Source organism: Anopheles funestus, chromosome 2RL (genome assembly GCF_943734845.2).
Source record: "Anopheles funestus chromosome 2RL, idAnoFuneDA-416_04, whole genome shotgun sequence".
Taxonomy (NCBI): Eukaryota; Metazoa; Arthropoda; class Insecta; order Diptera; family Culicidae; genus Anopheles; species Anopheles funestus.
In genome coordinates, this window is record NC_064598.1 from 66,317,508 (window position 1) to 66,341,006 (window position 23,499).

The 23,499-nt window shown below is 42.7% G+C and overlaps 2 protein-coding genes and 1 non-coding gene across 3 annotated transcripts; 2 read left to right on the forward strand and 1 right to left on the reverse strand.

Moving 5' to 3' along the window:
* Positions 1-160: 160 nt before the first annotated feature.
* On the forward strand, positions 161-232 carry Trnap-agg (transfer RNA proline (anticodon AGG)). Its single transcript has one exon. It is a non-coding gene; the product is annotated as a tRNA-Pro (tRNA).
* Positions 233-1,675: 1,443 nt separating this feature from the next.
* Positions 1,676-6,449, forward strand: LOC125765545 (lysosomal alpha-mannosidase-like). The gene is made up of 6 exons (XM_049430822.1): positions 1,676-2,237; positions 2,987-3,089; positions 3,168-3,775; positions 3,842-3,975; positions 4,048-5,842; positions 5,929-6,449. The coding sequence occupies exons 1-6, from the start codon at positions 2,043-2,045 to the stop codon at positions 6,373-6,375; spliced, it is 3,282 nt and encodes a 1,093-aa protein (XP_049286779.1). The 5' UTR covers positions 1,676-2,042; the 3' UTR covers positions 6,376-6,449.
* Positions 6,377-22,249, reverse strand: LOC125765543 (cGMP-dependent protein kinase, isozyme 1). Its single transcript, XM_049430814.1, has 12 exons — positions 21,289-22,249; positions 10,007-11,678; positions 9,543-9,764; positions 9,126-9,472; positions 8,767-9,047; positions 8,514-8,683; positions 8,208-8,310; positions 7,866-8,129; positions 7,319-7,770; positions 7,084-7,247; positions 6,833-7,018; positions 6,377-6,766 (listed from the first exon to the last, which is right to left on the reverse strand). Exons 2-12 carry the CDS (start codon positions 11,438-11,440, stop codon positions 6,604-6,606), a joined length of 3,786 nt encoding a protein of 1,261 aa, XP_049286771.1. The 5' UTR covers positions 11,441-11,678; positions 21,289-22,249; the 3' UTR covers positions 6,377-6,603.
* Between the last annotated feature and the right edge of the window lie 1,250 nt (positions 22,250-23,499).

The window sequence follows — 23,499 nt, forward strand, 5'->3', positions numbered from 1 at the left end:
AATAAGAAAAGGAAAAATAAATCAAGCAATGAGATATCACCTTCCGTTATGTAAGTGAAGTGAGTGCGATAAGGCAATCAAAAGGAGCGTTGATTCTTGGGCAGTAGGTGAATAGGGGGGTTGGTTGCATTGTTTCGCACACGCACTCCAACTTTCAGCGGGCTCGTTGGTCTAGGGGTATGATTTTCGCTTAGGGTGCGAGAGGTCCCGGGTTCAAATCCCGGACGAGCCCACCGGCCAAGCAAACTATCAATTACAGCTCTCTGTGATGGGTAGTAGAAATGGGACTTATTTTTTGTAATTTCAAGTTGGTGTGATGAGTTTTTAATCATTTGTTGGATTTTCCCATTTAATTTGCCAACCAGATTACTCAACAAGATGGCTTTAGAATTAGGTTAAACGATTGTCTTCCTCTTGAACAGAAAATTAAATAGCACTCAGAGAGGAACTCCTTCTCACTACTTATCGCTCATTGCCATTAGATTAGAAGTGTTTATAGGTTGTACAGTTCGTGAAGTGTTTACTTTTGCGGTAAGATCTCTTACTTGATTGCTATTATTTAATAACGCTTAACATGCTACTTCTTATCCCTAATCACACCGCAGCTGGGGCATGTAGATTGTTTCAAAGGTGAAAGAAATCATAAAAGCAAATAAAAACACTTTCCGCAGCATTCTCTAAGCTTATCGATACATTATTTTGAGTGTGCTTTCATGCGGAGAGAAACTGCCAAAAGTGGGCAAAAATACATTTTCGATCGACTTCGATCACTTTCATCCATTGGCGATTTGAAAATAACCTTTTGTTATTCGAAATTTTTCTCACCGTCATATGCTTGCCAGAGGCTACGTTCACTTTTCACCGCGTGTGCAAACCACCCAACAATCAACAACCACAAACAACATACGCAAAGGCGTGTGTGTGCCCGCTATCAATTTCGCTTTCATCTGCTTCCCGGCAATTACAGCGGGGGGTGGCCTCATCCAAAAAATCGCGCAGAGCAAGGGGAAAATATATGAAACTAAAGCAAAAGCTTGCAGATGGAGAGAAAAAAAAACAAATTGGACCTTCCAAATCGCACGGAAAAGGAATAGTGAAGAAAAGAAGGAAATTAATGCTGTACGCGTATTAAAGCAAGCGGCTTAAAATGTGTGTAAGAGAGCCAAAGTTCCGACGCATAGGCGGCCAATTCAGAAAGGGGAAAAAACACAAACAACCAAACGCAACAAAGCTGCTGTGAACGCGATTCTCAACATATGATCAAGAAACGGAGCAGGTCGTAATTGGGATTTCAGTGTCAATCGTCCGGCACCAGATGCGAACCCACGGAATTGAGTGTAGAAGAAAGTGTTCATCTGTCGTAATTTATGTTTGAGCATTGACACTCAGCAATTCGTCTCGCATGATTGAGCTGAACAAGTGCGTATTGGAGAGGATCAAGCGAACTTAGCGGTCACTTCTAAAGACGTATACGTGATGTGAATTAAAGAGAATGGAAATAAACTCATATACTTTACAAAGTTAACATTTTTTTCAATGTATGCTTGTGAGAGACTTCAAAATCGTATTACAATAAAAAGGTTCGCAGCATAGCTTAACTTTAAATCTTTTGCTCCAAACATTTCAAACTCGCTCACCTCACGTATGGTTCATTCGGTACTGAAAGAGAGAGAGAGAGCTCATTTACTATCAACGTTCGATTGAATGCAGCTCGGACCAGCATCAACCCGTAGAAGTTTATTTGGGCGCGAGTGACGACGCCGAGCGGACGTACACTGGTGAAGATCGCGATCGTCCGGAGTGAAAACTGGTTTACCATATTAAATCTCTATCTGGTACGGTCAGGGTAAAAGCGTACGCACGAAGTGATTAAGAACGTAGGCTACAAGTGTAACACACACAGGAACCGGCTTTTCTGATGCAAAACTGCATCAATTGCAACGGATTGAGGACTGCCTAATTGCCATTGTTGGCTCATCCCACAAACAGCGATATAGCATTCCGGATCTCTTCGATCGACGATCCTCCGTACAGTGAGCATAATGTTTGCAGGCCGGGTACGGTTTGTATCGTTCGTGCTTGTGGTGCTCGGTGTAACGATTAACCTGCAACATGTTTCTGCTGGGCCGTGGCGTGATGGGGTACACCGTAGTGGTAACGCATTTGCCAAGCGAATGTCGGAAAGTGATGAGTATTTAGAATTTGGCCGAAAGCTAAAGCAATCGTGCGGATATGAGGTGAGTGAACGGGAATGTAAACCGCTGAATTTAGTTTGTGTTGTGCGAATGGCGTTGAGCGCGTTATGGGGAAAATGTGTTACAGTTTTGTTTTGCTTTTGCGATTTCTTATCAATTTTTGCTTTTTTTATGAACTGTTGCAAGAACTTCAATTACAGATGATGTTGTTGATTGTTACAGAAAAACAATTATAATTATTGATTGAATTTCATTCAAACTTTTCATTAGCTAAATGATTTTGAAAAAAATGTTTCTGCAAGTATTCTTAAATGTTGAGCGGAGTTTTAAGGTTCATTTAAAATTTTCCTTTTTTTAATCGTTACGACCGTGCCTGGCCGTCGTTTTAAATTTATATTTTTCTGAACAACAATTTTATTTAAATATAATAAAAGTCATTTTCTACGAATTTAAACAATTTGTAACAACACAGCCGTACAGTTAGTGGCGTTGTAAAACTAAACCTATACAACGAAGATCAATTTAATGGATGCGATAACAGCCGAGACTTTTGCGTGGAGCACGTACTGTGAACTCACCCGGAACTTGTTTTGTATATGTTTTACGTTTTTTAAACAATTATGTCTGAACCTTCTTGCCGGTCAAATGTTTGATGATTCTTTTTGGCTTCTTTTTCAAAGGCGCTCGTACTGATTGCGAGAGAACCGAAAAGCAGTGCACTTGTTTTTCGAACGCCGAAACAATAAACACTTATGAAAGAAAAAGCAAATAACTCAGCTGTACCATTTCAGTCGTGTCCGAAACCAAAGAAAAATATGCTTAATGTGCATTTGGTGCCGCACACACACGATGACGTTGGGTGGCTGAAGACGGTCGACCAGTACTACTATGGAAGTAAGTTCCGGTGGCGTGTTTGAAAATTGACCAGATCATAACTTTATGCCGGTTTGTTGTTTACCGACTCTTCCGTAGGTAAAACAACTATCCAAAAGGCGGGCGTACAGTACATCCTCGACTCGGTCATACAATCGTTGCTAAGTGATCCGGAGCGCAAGTTCATCTACGTCGAGTCGGCCTTCTTCTTCAAGTGGTTCAACGAACAGACGGTGGAACTGCAGCAGCAAGTCCGGATGCTGGTCGATGAGGGACGGTTGGAGTTTATTGGCGGTGCCTGGAGCATGAACGATGAGGCTGCAGCACACTATCACAGTGTGGTCGATCAGTTTACCTGGGGTTTGCGAAAGCTGAACGATACGTTCGGTGAGTGCGGACGTCCACGGATCGGTTGGCAGATAGATCCGTTCGGGCACTCGCGAGAGCAAGCCTCACTGTTCGCACAGATGGGGTACGATGGGCTATTCTTTGGACGGCTCGATTATCAGGACAAGCGTGAACGAATGACGCACAAACGGGCGGAAATGATCTGGAAGACGAGCGATAATCTCGATGATGCTGATCTGTTTACGGGGGTTTTGTACAATTTGTACCAGGCACCACCAGGTTTTTGTTTCGATATACTTTGCTCAGATGAACCGTTCATGGACGGTCCTTATTCTGCGGAGAATAATGTTAAAGCAAAGGTATGACGGTTGGTTGGGTTGAAAAAAAATGTCTTTCTAATAGATTCTCTCTGCACACCGGTAAAGGTTGATAAGTTCCTGTACTACGTAAATCTCCAGGCGGAGAGTTACCGAGCGAACAACATTTTACTCACTATGGGTGGTGATTTTACTTACATGGATGCTAACGTTTACTTCAAAAATATGGACAAGTTGATCAAGTATGTCAATGCAGCGTACTGAAATTTGCATCTAAATATTGATCACAATATACCTTTATTTTTCTCAACTAGATACACGAACGCACGCCAAACAAATGGATCGAATGTGAACGTATTCTACTCGACACCTTCTTGCTATCTCAAAGCTCTGCACGATATCGGCATTACCTGGCCAACCAAATCCGACGATTTCTTCCCATACGCTTCCGATCCTCACTCGTTCTGGACCGGATACTACACATCGAGACCAACGAGCAAACGATTCGAACGTGTTGGCAACCATTTCCTACAGGTGTGCAAACAGCTGACCGCACTAGCCCCTGCACGTACGGCACACATGGAACCGCATCTGAACATACTGCGGGAAGCGATGGGTGTAATGCAACATCACGATGCCATCACCGGTACCGAGAAACAACACGTCGCCAACGACTATGCTCGAATGTTAAACGTTGCGGTCAGAGCGTGTAGTGCGAATACTAAGGACGCACTAAACCAGATTGTCGATCCAAAGTATAAGCGATCGTTGCGCTCCACTGGTTTGCCCGTCGAGCATACCACTCCGTATCCTGAGTACACCTTTGCTTTTCAATCATGCCATCTGCTGAACGTGAGCAAGTGTGAGCTTACTGAGTCAAAGGACAGCTTCACCGTAACGCTGTACAATCCATTGGCGCATGCCGGTCACGAGTATGTACGCGTTCCGGTTACTGGCGGTAGATATATCGTGCGAGACTATCGCAACGTGGAAGTGTCATCACAGGTTGTGCCTATACCAGAATCGGTACTAAATCTAAGCTATCGCTTTAGTAACGCTACTACGGAACTAGTGTTTCTAGCAAACGAATTGCCGCCACTTGGTTTTAAATCATATTTTGTAACGCGCGCCATTGACTCTTTGGATGACTTCCTTCACGAAGCACCTGTTGCCGTACCATCGGCTCCAACTAGCGCAGATCGACCTGCGGAAGATCAAACGACACACTGGCAATCGGAGGAAGTAACGATTGGAAATAAATATTTAAATGTTTCCTTCGATAGTAATGGATTTATGAGCTCGATAACGATCGACGGTGTTACGAACAGACTTAGACAAACGTTCGTGTACTACGAAGGAGCCCTGGGAAACAATGAAGAGTTCCGAAATCGATCATCGGGCGCGTACATTTTCCGCCCGAACGGTACGGAGAAAACCGTCACCGAAAATGTGCAGCTAAAGGTGGTAAAAGGACCAACGGTGCAAGAAGTGCATCAGGTGTTTAACGAGTGGATCAGTCAGGTCGTACGAATCTATGCCGATGAAAGCCATATCGAGCTTGAATGGATGGTAGGCCCTATACCGGTAGAGGATGGTGTAGGAAAGGAGATCGTGTCACGGTTCTACACCGCCGCCCAATCAAGTGGAGTGTTCTGGACCGATGCAAATGGACGCGAAATGATCAAGCGAGTGCGTAACCATCGCGACACATGGGTTTTGGATCTGATGGAGAAAATCTCCGGTAATTATTATCCGGTAACAGCGAAAATAGCACTGGAGGATGAAAACCTTCGTCTAGCTGTGTTGAACGATCGTGCACAGGGTGGTTCAAGTTTGGAAGATGGATCACTTGAGCTGATGGTACATCGTCGACTGTTGCATGATGATGCGTTCGGTGTCGAGGAAGCCTTAAATGAGAAAGCATTCGGCAAGGGATTGGTTGCCCGTGGTAAACATTGGGTAATGTTTGGTGCAAAGAAACCGCTCAGCCCAACACCGGAAGCACGCGAACGTTTCCTGCAGAACCGGGTACTGCTGCCTAATTGGATCTTTTTCAGCGATGTCAGTGAGTTTAAGTACGAGGACTGGCAGAAGCAGTATACCAACATTGTACGTAAACTACCCACCATCGAGTTTAGTGCTCTTCGGGTCATTTATATCAGAAGATTCATTGCTTTGCTTTATCTATTTTTCAGTACTCTGCACTTTCGCTGTCACTTCCGTTGAATGTTCATCTGCTCACGTTTGAACCATGGAAGGATAACAGCATTCTGGTACGCTTCGAGCATCTGCTCGAGAAAGGCGAAGATCCACTCTACTCCAAACCGGTACGATTCAACGTACAGGACGTATTCCGTAAGTTCAGTATTGAGGAAATCCATGAAACAACCCTGGGCGCCAATCAGCTGAAGGAAGACTCTAAAAGACTGAAATTTAAACCCGATCCTGACTATATCATGTACACTGCTGTGAAGCGAGATGTGGGCACAGATCATCCATCACCATCACCGCCGAACGTACAATCTGCTCAATCTCCAATGATTGCCGACATTGCGCGTGGCGTTAGTGACGATGGGTATGAAATTCTGCTCAAACCGATGCAGATTAGAACGTTCATTTTTCAGCTAGAGTACAGGCCATAACTAGGAAATAGAAATTTTATTCTCTTTTAGTCAAATTAGTCAAATAAAGAACGCACAACAGCTCAATAATCATACGTTTGTACATGTAATAGCTATCTGTGTGTTGTAGGCATCCTATGCACTATCGTAACAGCTTTAACCAACTTATTGCTAGGTGTGTTGTATTGCAGATTATTTGTATCACTACTTGATGGATTGATATGGTGGCATGATGTCTGCCTGAAGCTCTCAGAAGTCTGCATCCCACCCGGACAGTTCGTCCGGTGGAATGTCTAAGTCTTTGGGGAAGATATCAAAGTTCGACATGTCCAGCGGTCCTTGCAGGTTCGGTTGCAAAGGAGATTTAAGTGTCAGAGCGATCAGACCATCCCAGTCGAAGCCCTGGAACCATCTGCGAAGAAAATATGGCATTAGGTATGTTTAGCGAAACACAGGCCTATTCCAAGCGTAACATTACTTGTGCTTTTTGATGTCTTGAACACCACCTCGTTGATAGCCCAATCGCTCGGATGGAACGTCACGGCAGAGTCGCTTGATAAGGCTAACGGCAGCACGAGACATATGCTTCGGGAAGTTGACCATGTCGATACCTTTCAGTATTATATTGTACGTTTTCATGGGATCTGCTGCAGTAAATGGTGGGCTGCAATGATATGCCAAGTGCTTGAGTGTGATGTGTTTGATAAACAGCTGTAAAACGATTCTTACATTCCGGTCAGTAGCTCGTGTATTAAGATACCCAGCGCCCAGTAGTCCACTGATCGGTCATGTCCTTTGTTGAGAATTATTTCCGGTGCCACGTACTCCGGTGTACCACAAAACGTCCATGTTTTACTGCTATAGCCAATGAATTTGGAGAATCCAAAATCAACCTTAAATGGAAAATAAACTGCATGTTAACTACTGATCGTATTAATCTCGCACTGCACCTTCAATTGCCTACCAGTTTCGCGTATCCCCTTGCATCTAGCAGTAGATTTTCCGGCTTCAAATCTCGATAGACGATACCGCGGGCGTGCAGGAAATCGAACGCTTGCAGGACACAGGCAACGATAAACTTTGCCGTCGAGTCTTCGAACGTAACACGATCGCGCAGTATCGTCCACACCTCTCCGCCCATACAAGCTTCCAGCAGCATGTAGACAAACTTGGTATCCTTGTACGTTCGGTAGAGCCGACAGATAAATGGGCTTTGGCACGCCAACATAATTTTGCGCTCGCTGTACATGTGCTCCTGTTGCCGTGTGTCAACAATGTGACGTTTTTTCATACACTTCAGTGCGTACACCTGTGTGTCATCGTTGCGTTCCAGCTTAACCAGCTCGACCCGACCAAATCCACCCACACCCAGTGTTCCTACCACCTCCAAATCTGTTAAATTTACGTCCAGCAGCTCTGTACAATGAGAAAGAATAAAACAGGCGAGTAAAAAAAATAGGGTCTACAAAGTAGCACAGGGAACGATGAAGCGAATAAGTATGAATTCTCACCTGGTTGACACGATCCCAACGAAGGGTGAGTGTTCTCCAGATTACGGAAGGCTAGCACACGTTCCTCGTCGCCATAGTTCTTTTCCTGCAGTTCGCACAGGTCACCGATGTGCTTGGTGAATGACTCGCGATCCAGCGTGAGACACTCGACACCGGGCGACATTGCAATAATGTTGGCCGTGCGCTTATCCTCCCTAATGAGTGCCTGCTCACCGAAGTACTCTCCACGGACGAGGATGCGAATTTCTTCTTCCACCGAGCGGCCTGTGCGTCAATTTGAGTGGGAAAATAATAAGCATTGTAGCAACGGCACAATGATAAAACGCTTGATGTAATACATACCGGGTAGTCGTTGCGTCACCTTTACCGTTCCTTGGCTAATTAGAAAGAATGTGTCTCCGGCAGCACCTTGGCGAATGATGAACGCTCCAGCAGGGTAGAATTCCTACCAAAAATAGTGAATCGTTAGTTTTGCGCTTGTTTCTTGGCAGCTGGCACGAGCAAACAATTATAAATGACATATTTTACGAGCATTTGAACTTGGTACTCATTACTCAACAAGTACTTCGCGGTATTATCCCAGTTTCTTTTTGTGCCAAGAATTCTTCAATGGTTCCTACTAAAAATATCACTCCAAACAACACTTACCACCTCAAGGACGTCGGCAATTTTCGTAAGAACATCATTGCTTAGATGTTTAAGCAGCGGTACCGACTTGAGGAAATTAACATTCTCCTCTATCCGTTGCATTCCCGTTCGCATCATAATCTGTTGGAACACTCGTCGGTCCAGCACCCACACCCGGGAGTCACAAAGTACTGAAATAGGAAGAGGAAACATGAGCTCATTAAAAATAACCACCAAAAACATGATACTTGTGTCCGTTGGTTCTTTTACCTACCCCTTATCGATGCCGTTCGTGTACAGTTGTACAGTATCGCCAGCTCTCCGAAGGCCCTTCCCGGACCCATCACTCCCAGCACTTTGCTATCCTTGATGACTTCAAATTCACCGGACGCGGAAACGTACAGATGCGAACCTGCCTCACCCTCGTGAATGACGTATTCACCCTTGCGGAACTCGCGGCTGTACATCGAATCGACGATCTCTCTTATCTGGAGCGAGTCAATATTTTTAAAGAAATCGTTCTCCATGATTGCGTCTTTGATCAGCTGCTTCGCACTGTGACGGTTAAAAGATTGGTAGTGATAAGATGCGTGTACTGATTTGGTCGTTACATACAACAACATCAAGACTTACCTGAAATCTTTCTTGTACTTTGGTATCTTGATGTCGCTCGATTGGCTACCCATCAGATCACAGCTTTCACCCGATACTCCCTGCTTTTTCATCGCTTGCAATGTGATGCCTTTGACGGATTTCATCTGATGTAGCTTAAAGCTGTTGCCGGAAATGCCAAACAGTTCCGACAGGGGCTGTCCGGCCATGGCATAGTTCGCCTGGATGCTGGACAATAGTTCTCCTTCGGCCACATTCTGTCCTTTGTGCGTCGGTGTGTTGGAGGGACTGACTAGCGTTAACCTTTGCTGACCAGATTGTGCATTCGGTTGTTCGAGACTGTTGACGGCTTTTTGTTGGAGTACACTCTGCGGATGATCGGTAGATAATAAGGGAATTGTAAATGAGATAGATCAGATGGTTTTGGTACTCACTTACCTTGAGCTTGTCGATTTCACGGCGTAATTTGTCTATCTCATCATCGCGCGCCCTTAACAACTTTCTTAAGCCGATGATCTCCTCCTCGAAACTGTTCGGTTCCGTGCCACTGATCGTCATTGAGCTTCCGTACGACTGCAAACTATCACACTGACCGGTAAGTGATTTTCTACGATCCTCGGTAAGCACCTTGCCCCAGAACTTTACCGAATTCTTACGTATCTGTCGGAAAAAACCCCGAAAAATCACCCAGCGTAAAAGAAGGGATTAAATACACGGGAATACCTTCCAAACATACCAACACCTACGAACATTAGTGTAGGTTGTATTAAGGTGGAATATTTAAAAACATTCAACTGTTTAGCACCTTAACATTCAACTTCAGTGCGGTTCTGTTTTGCGCATCTCATTTCAGACCCCACATGGCACAGTATAAAAAAACGCTAGTATAATACACTACATACCCGTTCCTTGACCGGTGTGTCAATGTTAGGGACAATCTTGGAGGTTTTGCGCATGAGCAACGACGACCCATTACCCATTGGACCGAGTATGCCGGACTGGATGAGATACTCCTTGGCGGAGCAATCGAACTTCGACGGTATGACCGGACTCAGCAGCAGAGATGGTGGACTTGGTGGGCTGTTTTCGGCACTGCAAACACCACCGGGTATCGACTGATGGTGGTGGGCAGCCTCGCCCCGACGATGCGCCTCACGACCACTGTCAAGGGAGACGCTAAGCTTTCCACTATTGTCCACGAACAGTTCCCTCCCTTTTCGCACTGGGATCGCGCACGCGTTGCTAACTTTGCCAGTATTATTGCTGTTTGATTCAATTAACACCCCTCGGCAATGTCCACTAGTGTCAAGGGTACCACCTCCAGTGTCGTCGGGCACGTTGAGTGATTGTTGTTGAGGTGAGCTCTCACTCGGCCTACGTTCTAGATCCTCCAGTGATCCAAGTGTGGGTACACTCGATCCATCAATTTCACCCACCGTACCCAATTCGTCGATGCTCGAAGCGTTCGAAAAGGATCCTTGAAAGCGTCCGGTACTTTCTAACCCCGGATAACTGGTGCAGCTTCTTTGTTTAAATACGATTTTTGAGCCACTGCGCACCGCTTCCGGTTGTGATGAAGGTGGCTGAATGAGCTGAGAACTCGACCCGTTGCCTGGTGTATCCGGGTCCAGTTTTTGCAGCACAAACTCCGGATGGAAGGCGTAACTTGTGCCGATGGCAGGAGTCGAGAAACGTTTGGAATGTGCCGTCGCTGTGTGCAGTATTTCGTAGTCGCCGTTGGCTGTCTGGGCCGTGGGAACTAAGGCACGGGTTGAATGTGCCTTCTTCACCAAGGCATCTTTCGCGTTCGCTTCGCTAAACACGGTCGTTGGACTATCCGGGTGTACGAACGAAGGTTTATCGAGCCGTGGTCGAATCCGTCGAATATCCTTATCGGACAGCGAAATGGGACGTGTACGCGGCTGCTGTCGATCGGGCTGCGAGCTCGAGGAGGTATCACTACACGATTGGTTCGTGGTCGTAAATGTGTGTGGATCTTCGCCAGGTTCCACAGTACATCCGCACTGTACATACAAGCTACCACAAGTGTTGGACTTCCGAAACCAAGCACGGTGCGACGTCGGCGACTGGGGATGAACTGATTTCTCGTTCGGTGGCTTTTGGTCGACCACCTCAAACAGTGACGTGACCGGATTGACGACACTCGGCTCGACTATACTCGCCTGCGGTGGTAGCGCTTCCGAAGGCGATTGTGTTGGTGGTGACCGGACGACGATTGTGCTACTGCCACTCATTGGTGGTAGTGGGCCGCCCATTGTGGCCACTAGTTTTCTATTATCACCTAGCTGTATATTTTCTCTCTTAATCGTTTCCATCGTCTCCCGAGCGATCCGATTATGACTTTTCGTGGCGCTGGCGTTCTACTTTAATCGGACGACCTTGCCGTCCCTGCGGTTTGGTGGAATGGGATGTTTGGCCTGCTCAGGGTTAATGGGGGTAAACCCGATGTTAGGGTCACGCTCGGACACCGTTGTGGCATGTGCTCTGTGGGTCAGTACAGAGCAAAAATTCGCATCTACACGCACGTCACTGGTGAAGGTGATGAAGAAATTCCTGAAACATGAGTAATCGAAACACAAAAATTACTTTAATTAGTACAAAATGATGATGGAGCGGAGTTTCACTTTCTACTCTTCTGCATCTTGGAGTGTCTGATTTGTTTTAAATAACTAAAGAACATCATGCGAGTGAGGTTACTCAATGGCTCGGTGATATCTAGTCATTGTCTTAATATTTGCAGACGGGCTTGAAAACATGTCTTTATCATTTCCAATCGGTCGGTTGTTAATGATATTTCACTGTACCTACTAATTGATTGTTTGTTTAGTGCAATGTTTCGTCGACAGCGTTATACCAACTGTGTGTGTGTTGGAGTTTAATCGTAAGCTTCTTTGAAAAATTCAAATCAAGTCAAATATGGCATACATTATCTCAATTCTTCCCGTAGCGTGTTTTGAAACGTTGCGTGTAGACATATTGAAAGTGTTGAAAGGTGAAACGACAACGAATGCAACCACCATTGTCGTTTGTGCTGTACTGACGCACTTCTTTCAAGCATTTGTAAAAAGATCTTGCAACAGGTCACGATCTTGTGACATCAAGTCATTGTTAATATTGACAAGCGGACAATACTTTGTCTTTCATATTCTAAACCAAACTAGCTTTTATTTAGTAAGTTTTGTGAAGCCGAACATTTTCAATCGTCAACATCTCTGCCAGACTCATCTCTACAAAATGAGAAAAGAATTTGAATAACATCACACATTCGTTCCTTCGTGCAATATGGTTGATGTTGATTTTAATCTTATTTATTTTGATTTTTTAATAAATCCCACTGAATTATTAATAGTTGACGAGATTTGTAAATGTCTTGGTTGTTCCATTTATTCACCCAGCTTTACACAAATGCTAATACAGCGAACTGCTCGCTAAACATGTTTTGTTTGGGTTTGAGAGTCGTCGGAAAAAGGGTGCAAAGCAAACAACTTCCTCTCATGCAACCTACCACCAAAACGGCGTCTGACATCAGCAACGTGCTAATGAACGGTAAGCAAAACATGGTGCAGGTGAACGATAGGCTGTGTGGACCAGAATCATCCCGATGAGCTTGGAAATAAATGTAACATTCGATGATTAGGCTAAACACACGGCTTCCATCATTTGTGCTTTCGTTACGGTGTTTGTAATATTTATTTTGTCCGTTCAGTTGACTAATAACACTTTACCTTTTACATTCGTAACCCCGCTGGATTAATTGTATCTTAATCAACAACGTGAGCATTCATTCAATTAACGAATGATGATGCAACGGAACAAAGGAACTACGATTAAAATGCCCTACTTTCTGTCGTCCTTATGTCCTTCAACGCTCAGCATATACCGGAATTCTGAACTGTCCGCAGTAAACGTGGACATGCGATAGTTCATAGCATTGGTCTGTTGCAACGGGAGTCAACCTCGACATCGTAAACGTACGCTGGGACTTTGGAAATTGGACTTGACTGTTTCCGTGCTTAGACGATCATTAAATCAGGTGATAGAAGGATTTGCATGTATTTGATTGTAGAAGAAAAAAAAAACTTCCATGGCCATGAATGAATTTGCTCAGTTCGAGATATTTTTTTATAGCGTCTATACTATAACAATCTATGTCAAAAGCTAAAGCAGGTTCCTTTTGTCCTATATGTTTTAATTCTCTTAGAAAAACGCAACGGAACTATGTTTAGCTCGTTGCCGTAGGTCAAAGGTGTCAAACACGTTAGCATGGCTTTCGATAGTACTAAAGATCAATTTTAAACATCACATTAAAAAATAAAGAAATAATATCAGACCGTTGTTGTTGAAATAAAAAATTGTAAAATGAATTAAAAAGTTTTTTTTTACAGAGTTTACAATCTAATAAAGATAAGAATAATAGACAACTCTTTAGATTAAGATTGTAAATACAACTTTACACGGAATGTTCCTCAATTTTAGGAAAAACACATAATTGAATTTAACGAATTATAAACAGGAAAAATTAATTTCCTATTTTCTTAGTTATAAAGTTCCATCAATTCCAAAAAAAGTCTTCTCTTTTCCTGATTAGCCTTATATCCTATAACTGATACCCTTTAAGCAATTTTGTATTAGTAATAGAACTCGTACTTTATACATCTAAATGTAAGGATACAAGTTCGACACATTTGCAACAAGCGTGAGAAAAAAGATCGTACGAAAGAAAAACTTTGAATGAAAGTAACAAAATACGCTTCGTGTGTACCGTGCAACGACAAAACATTAGACGTGAAGAAATAGAGAGTTCACGGACATTCGAAACCATAACCTTAATGAAAGCGACATTCACGTACATGTCAGTGAAGGAAAAGAAAAAAAAACAACAACAAACACACACCCACCCCTAGTCAAGTCAGACGGTTTGCTGGATGAAATGCAATGAGGGTAAGAAGGTGACCCACCGGTAGTCGCTAAAAATAGTCACGAAACAATCGACTGTTTCCTACCGACGGCAATCGCGACTAAAACGGTATGCCAGCCAACATTCTTCAATCCCGTGACATAAAATGCCCCGAACCGGTAATGTTCCGTAGTTTCCGTTTGCTTAAGTGTACCTGCTTCGTACCGATCCTCATGTAGTGTCATGGAAAACTTGAAGGAATCCATGGTATAGTGACCTCGGTCGAATTAAAAATTTTGTAATTTTCTTGTCCATTGTGTTGTTTCAAATTGCTTGAGGTGCACTCGAAGCTCGGTAAAAAACTTATGTGTGAAGCATAAATGAACACCGTAAAACCATCGGTGAAATGGGAAAGAGACATGCGACGGAAACATTAGTTAAAATGTTCTTGCAATGTTCAACTTGATCGACAACTGTGCAGGAAAAAAGGGAATAGAGCACCATTTCCACATTTTGCCGTAGGTGATTCAATGTTAAAAACACAACAGGATCACTTTCCCATTTCCTCGTCGTAAGTACGAAGAAGAAATAGGAATAGAAGAAAAAATCGACGGTGGAAGGCACGAAAATGGTGTCCTACTTTTTCAAAATTATGACCCAATGAATACACACAAATATGGACACACACAGCGTGGCATAAACTTTGGGTGATTTGTGTTTTTTCGTGTGTTTCTTCCAATGGATTTTCCGGCAACGATTCCGGCCGGCATACGTCCACATGCTTGTGACGTGTTGGTGGTAAAAAAGGATTGACCTAGCCCTAGGTAAGTTTTATTCACCTTGATATTCCACTGTCACCGGGCACATTATAGTACCAGTAGTAGACCATGGTTTGCTACTTTATTGCTATGACAAAGGATTCGTTTGCAAATTATGCTTCAAGCATAGAAGCAAAAAATATGCCCTACAATAAAGCCCTCCGGTAAAACCGTTACCCTTTTTAACTTTGGACCCGATCTATTGCTATAAACTCCTAGCGCCAGTAAATGTCACGTTCAAACAGCATATTGTCGTCGCAGGGACCCACTCGAATGGGGCCACCGTGCTACGCAGTACCGCTGTAACTCCGGGGTGGGGAAATCTCGAATCCGGGAAAGGAATTTATTAAAGCTGCTAAACGAACACAAAGCGGATGCCGCCCGAAAGTCGTGCCTGACAAACGCTACCGGAACGAGATTTGTTAATTTTCGACTTTTGAGGCAAGTGCCTTAAAATAGATCGTTACGGGCGCATTGCTTGTAATGGTAGTTGCTCGTAACATGCTCCAATCGGTGAAGCATGGCGTTAGGTTTGGACAAAAATGCGCTCTGTTCGCTGTATTTAATATTGTGACATTGTGGAAGTGAGAATTTACTGAAACATTTTTCAAGAAAGGTAAAAAATAATTACACCATTTAGCTATAAAAAATGGTTATACTGCCTAGTCAACCAAATCGTTTGCTGCGTTATGTATGTATCGCTAGTATTTTTCTACCATGGACAATTGTGAACAATTTCACTGATATGAAGAACTTGTTATCTTACCAGTGTTAAATGTAATGTATTCGGCACGCTGACGGTTAGCACGTGATGAATATCTGCGATAGCGCTGTTAATCGTAACAAAAAGTAAGATACAGAGAGGGAGAAAGACTTAAACATATACACGAGTCGTTTGCTGCAAATGCCATTTCAATCGTCACCGTTGCACCGACAAGAAAGAAAAGCTTAGCATCGATGCATCACAATACGTGTGATTGATGCTTCCGGTCTAATTAAAGTACCATTAACCCTTAAATGTATGTACAATGGGAACAAATGATATCATATCGGAGCGGTTGATGGGAACAGAGTTGCATTGTGTCGGTTAACATACGAGATAATGGACATGTAATATCAAGTATTGTTTACATATGAAATGTAACCGTCTGAAATAATACACTGAATAATTTTAAACAGCATTTGTGTCAACCAATGCTGCTTCTATTTAGAAAACCGAATTGAACAAATAAAAAAAAACGTTGTTGAACGCTCAAGTTTCTATCGAGAAGTATTTATCTATAGATCATTGAGTTATTTAAATGTATAATCACCTGTTTTATTGAGTTTCTATTTTCACTGAGCCCAACTACGTTCGATTATAACAATTAAAGCCACGATCACTTGTTTGTCCATTTCATTAATGCCCAGCGTGCGTTTGTCGCTTTGCTTTGATGAGTTGTACAATTATTATAATAGAAAATATAAAAATATACAGTACGTATGGGCTTTCTAAGCTGCTATTTTAAACGTATAGATCAAATTAGACGACCTTAGACAGAGAGAATATGATGATCTCCTTTTTTTAAGGCACATCATCCATTAGCAGTGACTGTCTTTTGCCTACTATTCAGGGCTTTCCTCAAAGTTAACACGATCGCATAATAGTCCAGTCCTGCATACTTCGTGGAGTCCGGATGGGATTTGATCAGGAGCCGGTCCTGTCGTGTACAGAATAATGCCGCTAATAACTATTCCAGTGGCCCACTCTAACCCGTACGCCACTCATTAACATCTACATATTATCAAACGAAAGCTTCAAGAAGAAATAAAGGAGGATCTACAGAATATTGAAAATTAGATTCAGATTTAGTTTTTCAGTAATGATGACAAATGATTAAAAATATATTAATGTAATAGTGAAAAAACTCGTATTCAATGGAATGATCTTACAAGAACGATATCTAATTGATGTACAGAAATATAGACAGAATAAATAATCAAAGTTTTTTCGCATTTAAGCTGCATGTAGTTAATCCAGTCCCTAAGTAAACAACGGCCGTTTTGAAATCGATGGAGTCAGCAGAACTGTGGCGTGATTTTATACGTTTTCGAAACGTCCTAAACCAAATTCGAGAATGACAATGAATCGAGCGAACGACATCGATAATTTGTGAATATTTACGGAGATGGTGCTCTTAGCGAAACAGGTTGTCGCTGATTTCTCCATGGAGGATGCACAACGTGAGGAAGAAGGTTGAGTCTTTGGTGGGACGATCTATTAAGAACTTCTGAAATCTACCGAATACAATTGATGCGTTTAAGCTCTCTAATGGGATGTTCTACCGCACGGATTTTCATCTATTCCGATCCATGGCCCATGGGCTGGCTGACCAACAGTTCTCGCTGTCGTCTCTCGTCGAACAGACCAAGAACTGGTTGGATATCCGGTTAAAGGATGTATCATTTTTCCGAAAAGAAATTCGCGATTTACCCAAAGGGTGGAACAAATTAATTCAAAATAATGAGTAATACTTTGATTCATGCACTTTTTAACAAATACAAATACCACAAGAAAAAAACCTATGAAATAAACGGCAGTTATTGACTTGCGGACCTAATACTCAATAAACCCATCCCATTCTCATGTTTAATCTCGTGCAAACATAAGATTATTGTAGTCGAGTTAGAAAATTCAATGCATTTGCTACATGTTCCGTTATCACCTTTGACCAAACATTGACACTCATACAATATTAGGTGTGCAATATATTTATTCGCCACAAAACAATATGGTCACCATTGTACAATCTGCTCAGCTAAATCAGCTCAGTATATGATGATGCCCACATAACATCTGTCTAAATGGTACTTCAACCCCATCTCTGGCCGATAACACTAACCTGGTGCGGAATTACCAAAGTCAACAAACCAAACCACGGTCGGCTGTTGTTCGGTTGGTACTAAAATCCCCCAAACCAATCCCAATTGCAAATGGCCATGAGCCATCGACAGACACCTTATTCAAATACTGATTGATTGGCACTGGTACTTCGGCGACCTGGAAGCACCTAGTACAATCTGTATCACGCTACAACAAGCTTATCATACCGCGTGCTTATCATGACCCTGCCAAAACGCACATACTACAGGCGGGAGAAGACTATGACTATAAGTCCCACAGGTTATCCCGGGGCAACTATATCATGGCGTTCGATTATCCAGGAACGGCTGCCAACAAAACCAGGGTGGGATTATCAGGGTACGATAGCAAGCGTTTCGTACTTGGGCGAAGTCGAAGGCCACGGACATATCGGTGACCTGAGCGCGGTAAAATGCGTTTCTTTGATGACACACTTCTGTACCGCACCCGGCAAACCATCTGGCAGTGGTGCTGTTGGATGGGAGAATCGCCAGGCAGCGAGCGACGCCATTAACGGAACTAAACAGCAAGACACAAAAAAAGAAACCCCAAACAGGCTTAGTCTTCCGCGCGGAAGTTCGCTAGGTCTTATTATATCTTTGTTTATCGTGTTTCTAGCTGCAAGCGAGAGACTTACCGCGATTCAAAAAGGGGCGTGTGGGTGGGTGTACTGTACACCTAGACACATTTCATCGGATTTGAACAAAAAACGAAAGTAAAAAGAATTTGAAACCAGCTGTACATTATCATCGATGCCAATATCTTGCAAACCAACCATTCGGTGCGTTTGTTTTACGATTCGTGCCATGTAGCAAAATGAATGTGAGATGACTTACAGTCTTGGAATTCCGTGGTAGATTTTCATACAAACCATTTCACTACAATATGTAGGCGTGCGATGATTAAGCTTACACGCGCCAAGTGCCCGTTGTGTTAGGATTCATATTCGCTGGAGAAACGACTGAAGAAGATCAATGGCGTTAAGGCGGAAAGGGAAGCTTATCGCATACAATTTACTTCACAACGTATGGCGTTTTTTTTGTGTGTGCATCTTCTCGCGCCTGCTATAGATAAGGGGAGATAAAGATGATACGGAACGGAAATAGCCCTGCGTTCTTTACCTTACCCGTGGTGCAAGACGTTCGATTGGGGCGAAAAGCAACAAACTACGAGCAAACACGATTCCAGCTGAAGAAGCTGTGTTGTATCGCTTATTTTAGTTTGTACATTCTACTGCAAGTGCAATACGAGCTAAATGCTTCGAATGAAGCGTGCGAAGACAAATAAATAATCAGCTGAATGAACTGTTTAAATGTAATCGATCGAATCGGTGGTGTTAAAGTGCGATCAACTCCGTTTTCCATATCGATCTACCACGAAACACTTTTTCTCACATCTTATCTGCAGAACATCTGTGGATGAATGTTGGGGTGGGGGATTTTTAAGTGGAATCATTGCAGGATCGTTTCACAACTCTACCCGCTCGATCATCCGTTTTGAGCGCTGTCCAAAATTACACGCACCCTTTCGTCTGCTTCAGAGAAACAGGGGGGAATAAAGGTCAACAAAACACGATCAAGGGAGAAAGATTCGTTAGATTTATGTTTATTATTTCAACCGCAGCTTCTCGTTTAGGTGGGTCAAGAATCATTTCAGTTTTGAAAGTGCAAAAAAGCATAAAAAGCAACATCGAAGTATACAACAAAAAAATCCGCCTCGCCCCGTGTTGATGCTATTCTTGGCACACGTCTAGGTGATCATGTTGGATTCAAAATTTGAATTCTCAATCGAACCGCGAAACAAATTTATAGCACACTAATTAATTGATCTATATTTAACCCTTGGTACAGATAGGCGAGATCAGAGCCTGGGAAGGGAAACTGAGAAACATTTGTAATGGCGCTTACCACACCCGCTATCATGAAGTGGGTGCCTTAGGGAGACGCACCTTTTGGAGATGAGCTGAAGAAGGTATACTTAAATCAGACTAGTTTGTTGGTACTTGTGTTAATGGGACGCTATAAATAAGAACGGGGAGCGTTTCGTTCGCGTGCTGAATACTGAATGTTCCGAATGGATGGAATGTGAGCTAGTTCTTCGGCATCAAAACCGTCCACAACGTTGGTATAATAATAGCAGTATTAATATCAATAACGACTATTTCCTGGCCGTACTGTCTGTTTGTGCGAAGGTCTTTTTCAAGATGGACAATCCACACACTCAGCGCAGTACAGTTTTCTTCTCGCAAGAAGATTAACCACTTAAGCGATGGAGAAGATCATCTATATCGACTGAGCAGTTGCATTTTGTGTTGATAAAAGCTGATCGTTAGATAGGGAGACACTCCCAACATTCAGACGGTTAACTCCAAACGGTTTCATATGTTTGGCTTTGTTAACAATTCCATTGCTTGCCCAATCAGGGGCAACAGTTTTTGTTTTGGTTTAAGTAACGTTGTGTCGTAATATTTTTTAATGTTCTTTCATTCCTTTAGCATCAGGTTAACCTTGTTTTCCGACCAAATTGCTCTCAAGATGAGGTGAAGATATACAAATACACCCAAACACTTCATAATAGCAGAAGAATCTTACGCTTTAACACGACGACAGTTCGATAAGGTCTTAATGGTCGCCGATAAGACTCGGGCGAGCCACACTGTTGTCGAAATCATCAAATCTCGTCTGTGCATTTCGTTATCGTGCAGGCATTAGGGTTGTTACCATTTGCTTGCTTGTAGGGTTATTTGCAATAGACAATTCTTTGCATGTTGCGAAATGTGGTGGACGGAGTTTTGTTTTCTGTAACCTTCTAGATTTAGTAACGGTAACGGTAACAGTAACGGTGATACATTAAATACCAAAAAAAGAAAATTTGTAGCCAACAAATTGTACAACAGGGACGGCCCGGTGGTGCATATGAAAAACGGCGCCCGTCCACACGGCAGGACCGGGTTCAAATCCCATCCGGGCCGTCCTCCCGTAGCATGGACTGACTATCCTGCTACGTGGTAAAATAAGCCTTGATACGGCCAGGCCGTTCTAACCGATGAAAAAAAAAAATTGTACAACATTTCGTTCAAAATTTTTTAAAAGTAATCTTTCTATAATTTAATAACATAAAAATAAAAAAATTGGATTAGGTAGGGAAAAATTAACATACGATGGAGACGCTTGGTACTTTAAAGATGACTCACGCTTTGCATTATGAATTACAAACAAAAATACAACCAAACGATTAAATCACATTCCCATTTTCTAAGCGACATAATAAATCACTACTAAGTGAAGTCATTTTTTGTACTAATCGGTTTTTAATATCTTGGCACCATCTTGATAACGCACAATTGTTCGTTCGCCAGCTATAACCAAGAACAAAAGAACCAACCATGACTGGAAGTGACCATCAATATAGTTTCATACAAAAAAAAAATCCACCTCGGAAATCGGAACAAAAACAACATGATTGTGTTTCCGCTAGGCTTTAAGATAAATTTAACTCCCATTTTTATTCGTTCGTTGGGGAAGGTTTTTGGGTTGCAGTACTTACCTCTAGATAGTGGCTTTAATCGCTGTTAGGCTCGGTTATGCGATGTTGCACTTCTTGTCATCTGGCCGGACAGCACCATATGATTCCGTATTTAGCTAAGGGCGATGGGTACACAGCATACACACACTTCAACTAGCATGCTGTCACGAAGTATGCACCATGGTAGGAAATTATGCCAGCAAGCTCTTGTGCTTTGTGCTCGGCAAAAGTATGAGTACAATGTTTCGTGAAAACGAATCCAAATTATGCATGATTATCCGAGTAATGTGGTCGTGGCGGGGATTGTTTATTGAACCAGTTAGGTGTGATCAAATTAACACGGAACGATCCACTATGAAGAATAGCTTATACTTCACATTCTGTCTAATAATAAAATACTTCTTCAAGGTTTTTATTTCTGTTTTAATTTTCCATCTTTCCTGGTAGAAATACCAGGGAGTAATTATTTGTACATAAACTGGGTTCCTTTATTCGCTTCCTTTCGGCCTTATATTTCGCTATCAGACGCATAAACACAAACATCGCTAGTCACCGTCACGCTTGTTTCAACATTAATTTGGGCACAATTAATTCTTAATTGCAATGACACAGCACCGTTGAAGCTTCTCAAAGAACAAAACCAAATTGTGTAGTAGTTTGTCACATATTCTTTCGCTTGGAATATTATAAATGGAACTGATATTTTCACAATCACTACCTTTTTCAAAAATATCCACTGAACGAAGAAGCTAAACTGTCGGCATATCTTAAGCAATCACGTGTTGTAAATTTGTAAAACAAAAATAAACACCACACAGCACGTGTTAATCACGCGAGCATGTTTCGGTGCCCTTTCGTACAGTGCGCTGGTCGCGCAAAATGAAATCAGAAACGCAAAGGAACGGGCAAACACAGACGTAAACGCAACGCAAGACAAACGCACAAAAGCGAGCCGGCGGTCGACCGGGCGGGTTTGTTACGAACCGCTTCGCTTCGCTGATTCCGGTGGACTGAACCGGTGCGAGCCGTTTGTTGATAAGTAATTTCGTACGCTGTGGCCTTTTTCGCCGTCCGATTCGGAACCGCGACTATTCGTGGCGACAGTTTCGCTAAAGCCTTCGCCCTCTCCCACCGGTAACGCGTAACGTATATGTTGTGTGTGGTTGGCGCTCTGGCCGCATGTGCATCCCGTACGCATGCGAATGGTCATGGTGTGCGTGTGCGCGGAACGAAGTCACGCTAAGATACGAGCGCCTGCTGTCGTCTAATTTTCGCCCCTATTTTCGCTCGCGCACGCATTTCGCGTACACGACGAACGACTTTTACGGTAGGTTAGGAAGCGGTTACGGTTGGTGCCTGGGAGGCAGAAAGCAGTGTGCGGGGTGAACGCATTTTTTTTTGCTGAATGGAGTGCAAATTTTATGTGATCCGCCTTTTTGGCGTTACAACTTCCGGCGAGAGAATTAAACGAAGCGAGAGCGAAAAACAATAGCAGAAAACTGAAAACAAGTACCAACAACACGCGAAACAAATAAAATGACATAAAAGAAAACCCGGTCTGGGGTAATGGTGTGGAGAAGGGTTTAGTGAAGGTGCAGATGACTGGCGCATACATATGCAAAACCGGCGAGCACGTGCCTTTCGCGTGTGCATATGTGTGAAGGTGGATGCTATCCATATGACCCGTTGAAAAGGGAATGGTCTGAGGTAGTAACGTGGGAATAGAAAAAAAGTCCACAGTCCTTTGGTGTTAGCGCGATTCGGGGTGGAAAATGAAACGAGTTGTGCGCATAGTTATGTTTCTTCTTTGTTGTAAACAATCCGGGGGTAAAACGAATAGTATCCATTGATGGAAAATGGAATAAAAATGGAAAATGGAATGGAATGGTGGAAAATATTTTTTTTTGTTGGAATTTTTACACAATAAAAAAGAATAATTAAAGCTTTTAGCATAAATTTTGTGATATATTTCTTTAAAAACTACATTATAATTAAATACAAAAAATATATTTGGAATACTGATCAGATGAACGGTCAGTTTTAGGAAATGATTGAATGTACAATTTTCCTTTTAGTTGAAATTAATTAAACTATTTTACTTACCAATTGAAATCTGTGTTGATCAAGTTTAAACTTTAAACTGAAATTTATTTGATCTGAAATCATCCATAACTTTATTAGCAAGCTTCAAACTCCCATCGATCCCGTCTGCATCGTCGGTTTCACCATCAA

Coding starts and splice junctions, on each gene's coding strand:
- LOC125765545 (XM_049430822.1), top strand. CDS start 2,043: ATGTTTGCAGGCCGGGTACGGTTTGTATCGTTCGTGCTTGTGGTGCTC. Junction 3,976..4,047: donor AATATGGACAAGTTGATCAA/GTATGTCAATGC, acceptor TTTCTCAACTAG/ATACACGAACGCACGCCAAA. Junction 5,843..5,928: donor AGAAGCAGTATACCAACATT/GTACGTAAACTA, acceptor TCTATTTTTCAG/TACTCTGCACTTTCGCTGTC.
- LOC125765543 (XM_049430814.1), bottom strand. CDS start 11,440: ATGGAAACGATTAAGAGAGAAAATATACAGCTAGGTGATAATAGAAAA. Junction 9,048..9,125: donor AAGTACAAGAAAGATTTCAG/GTAAGTCTTGAT, acceptor TAACCGTCACAG/TGCGAAGCAGCTGATCAAAG. Junction 6,767..6,832: donor CAAGACATCAAAAAGCACAA/GTAATGTTACGC, acceptor TTTTCTTCGCAG/ATGGTTCCAGGGCTTCGACT.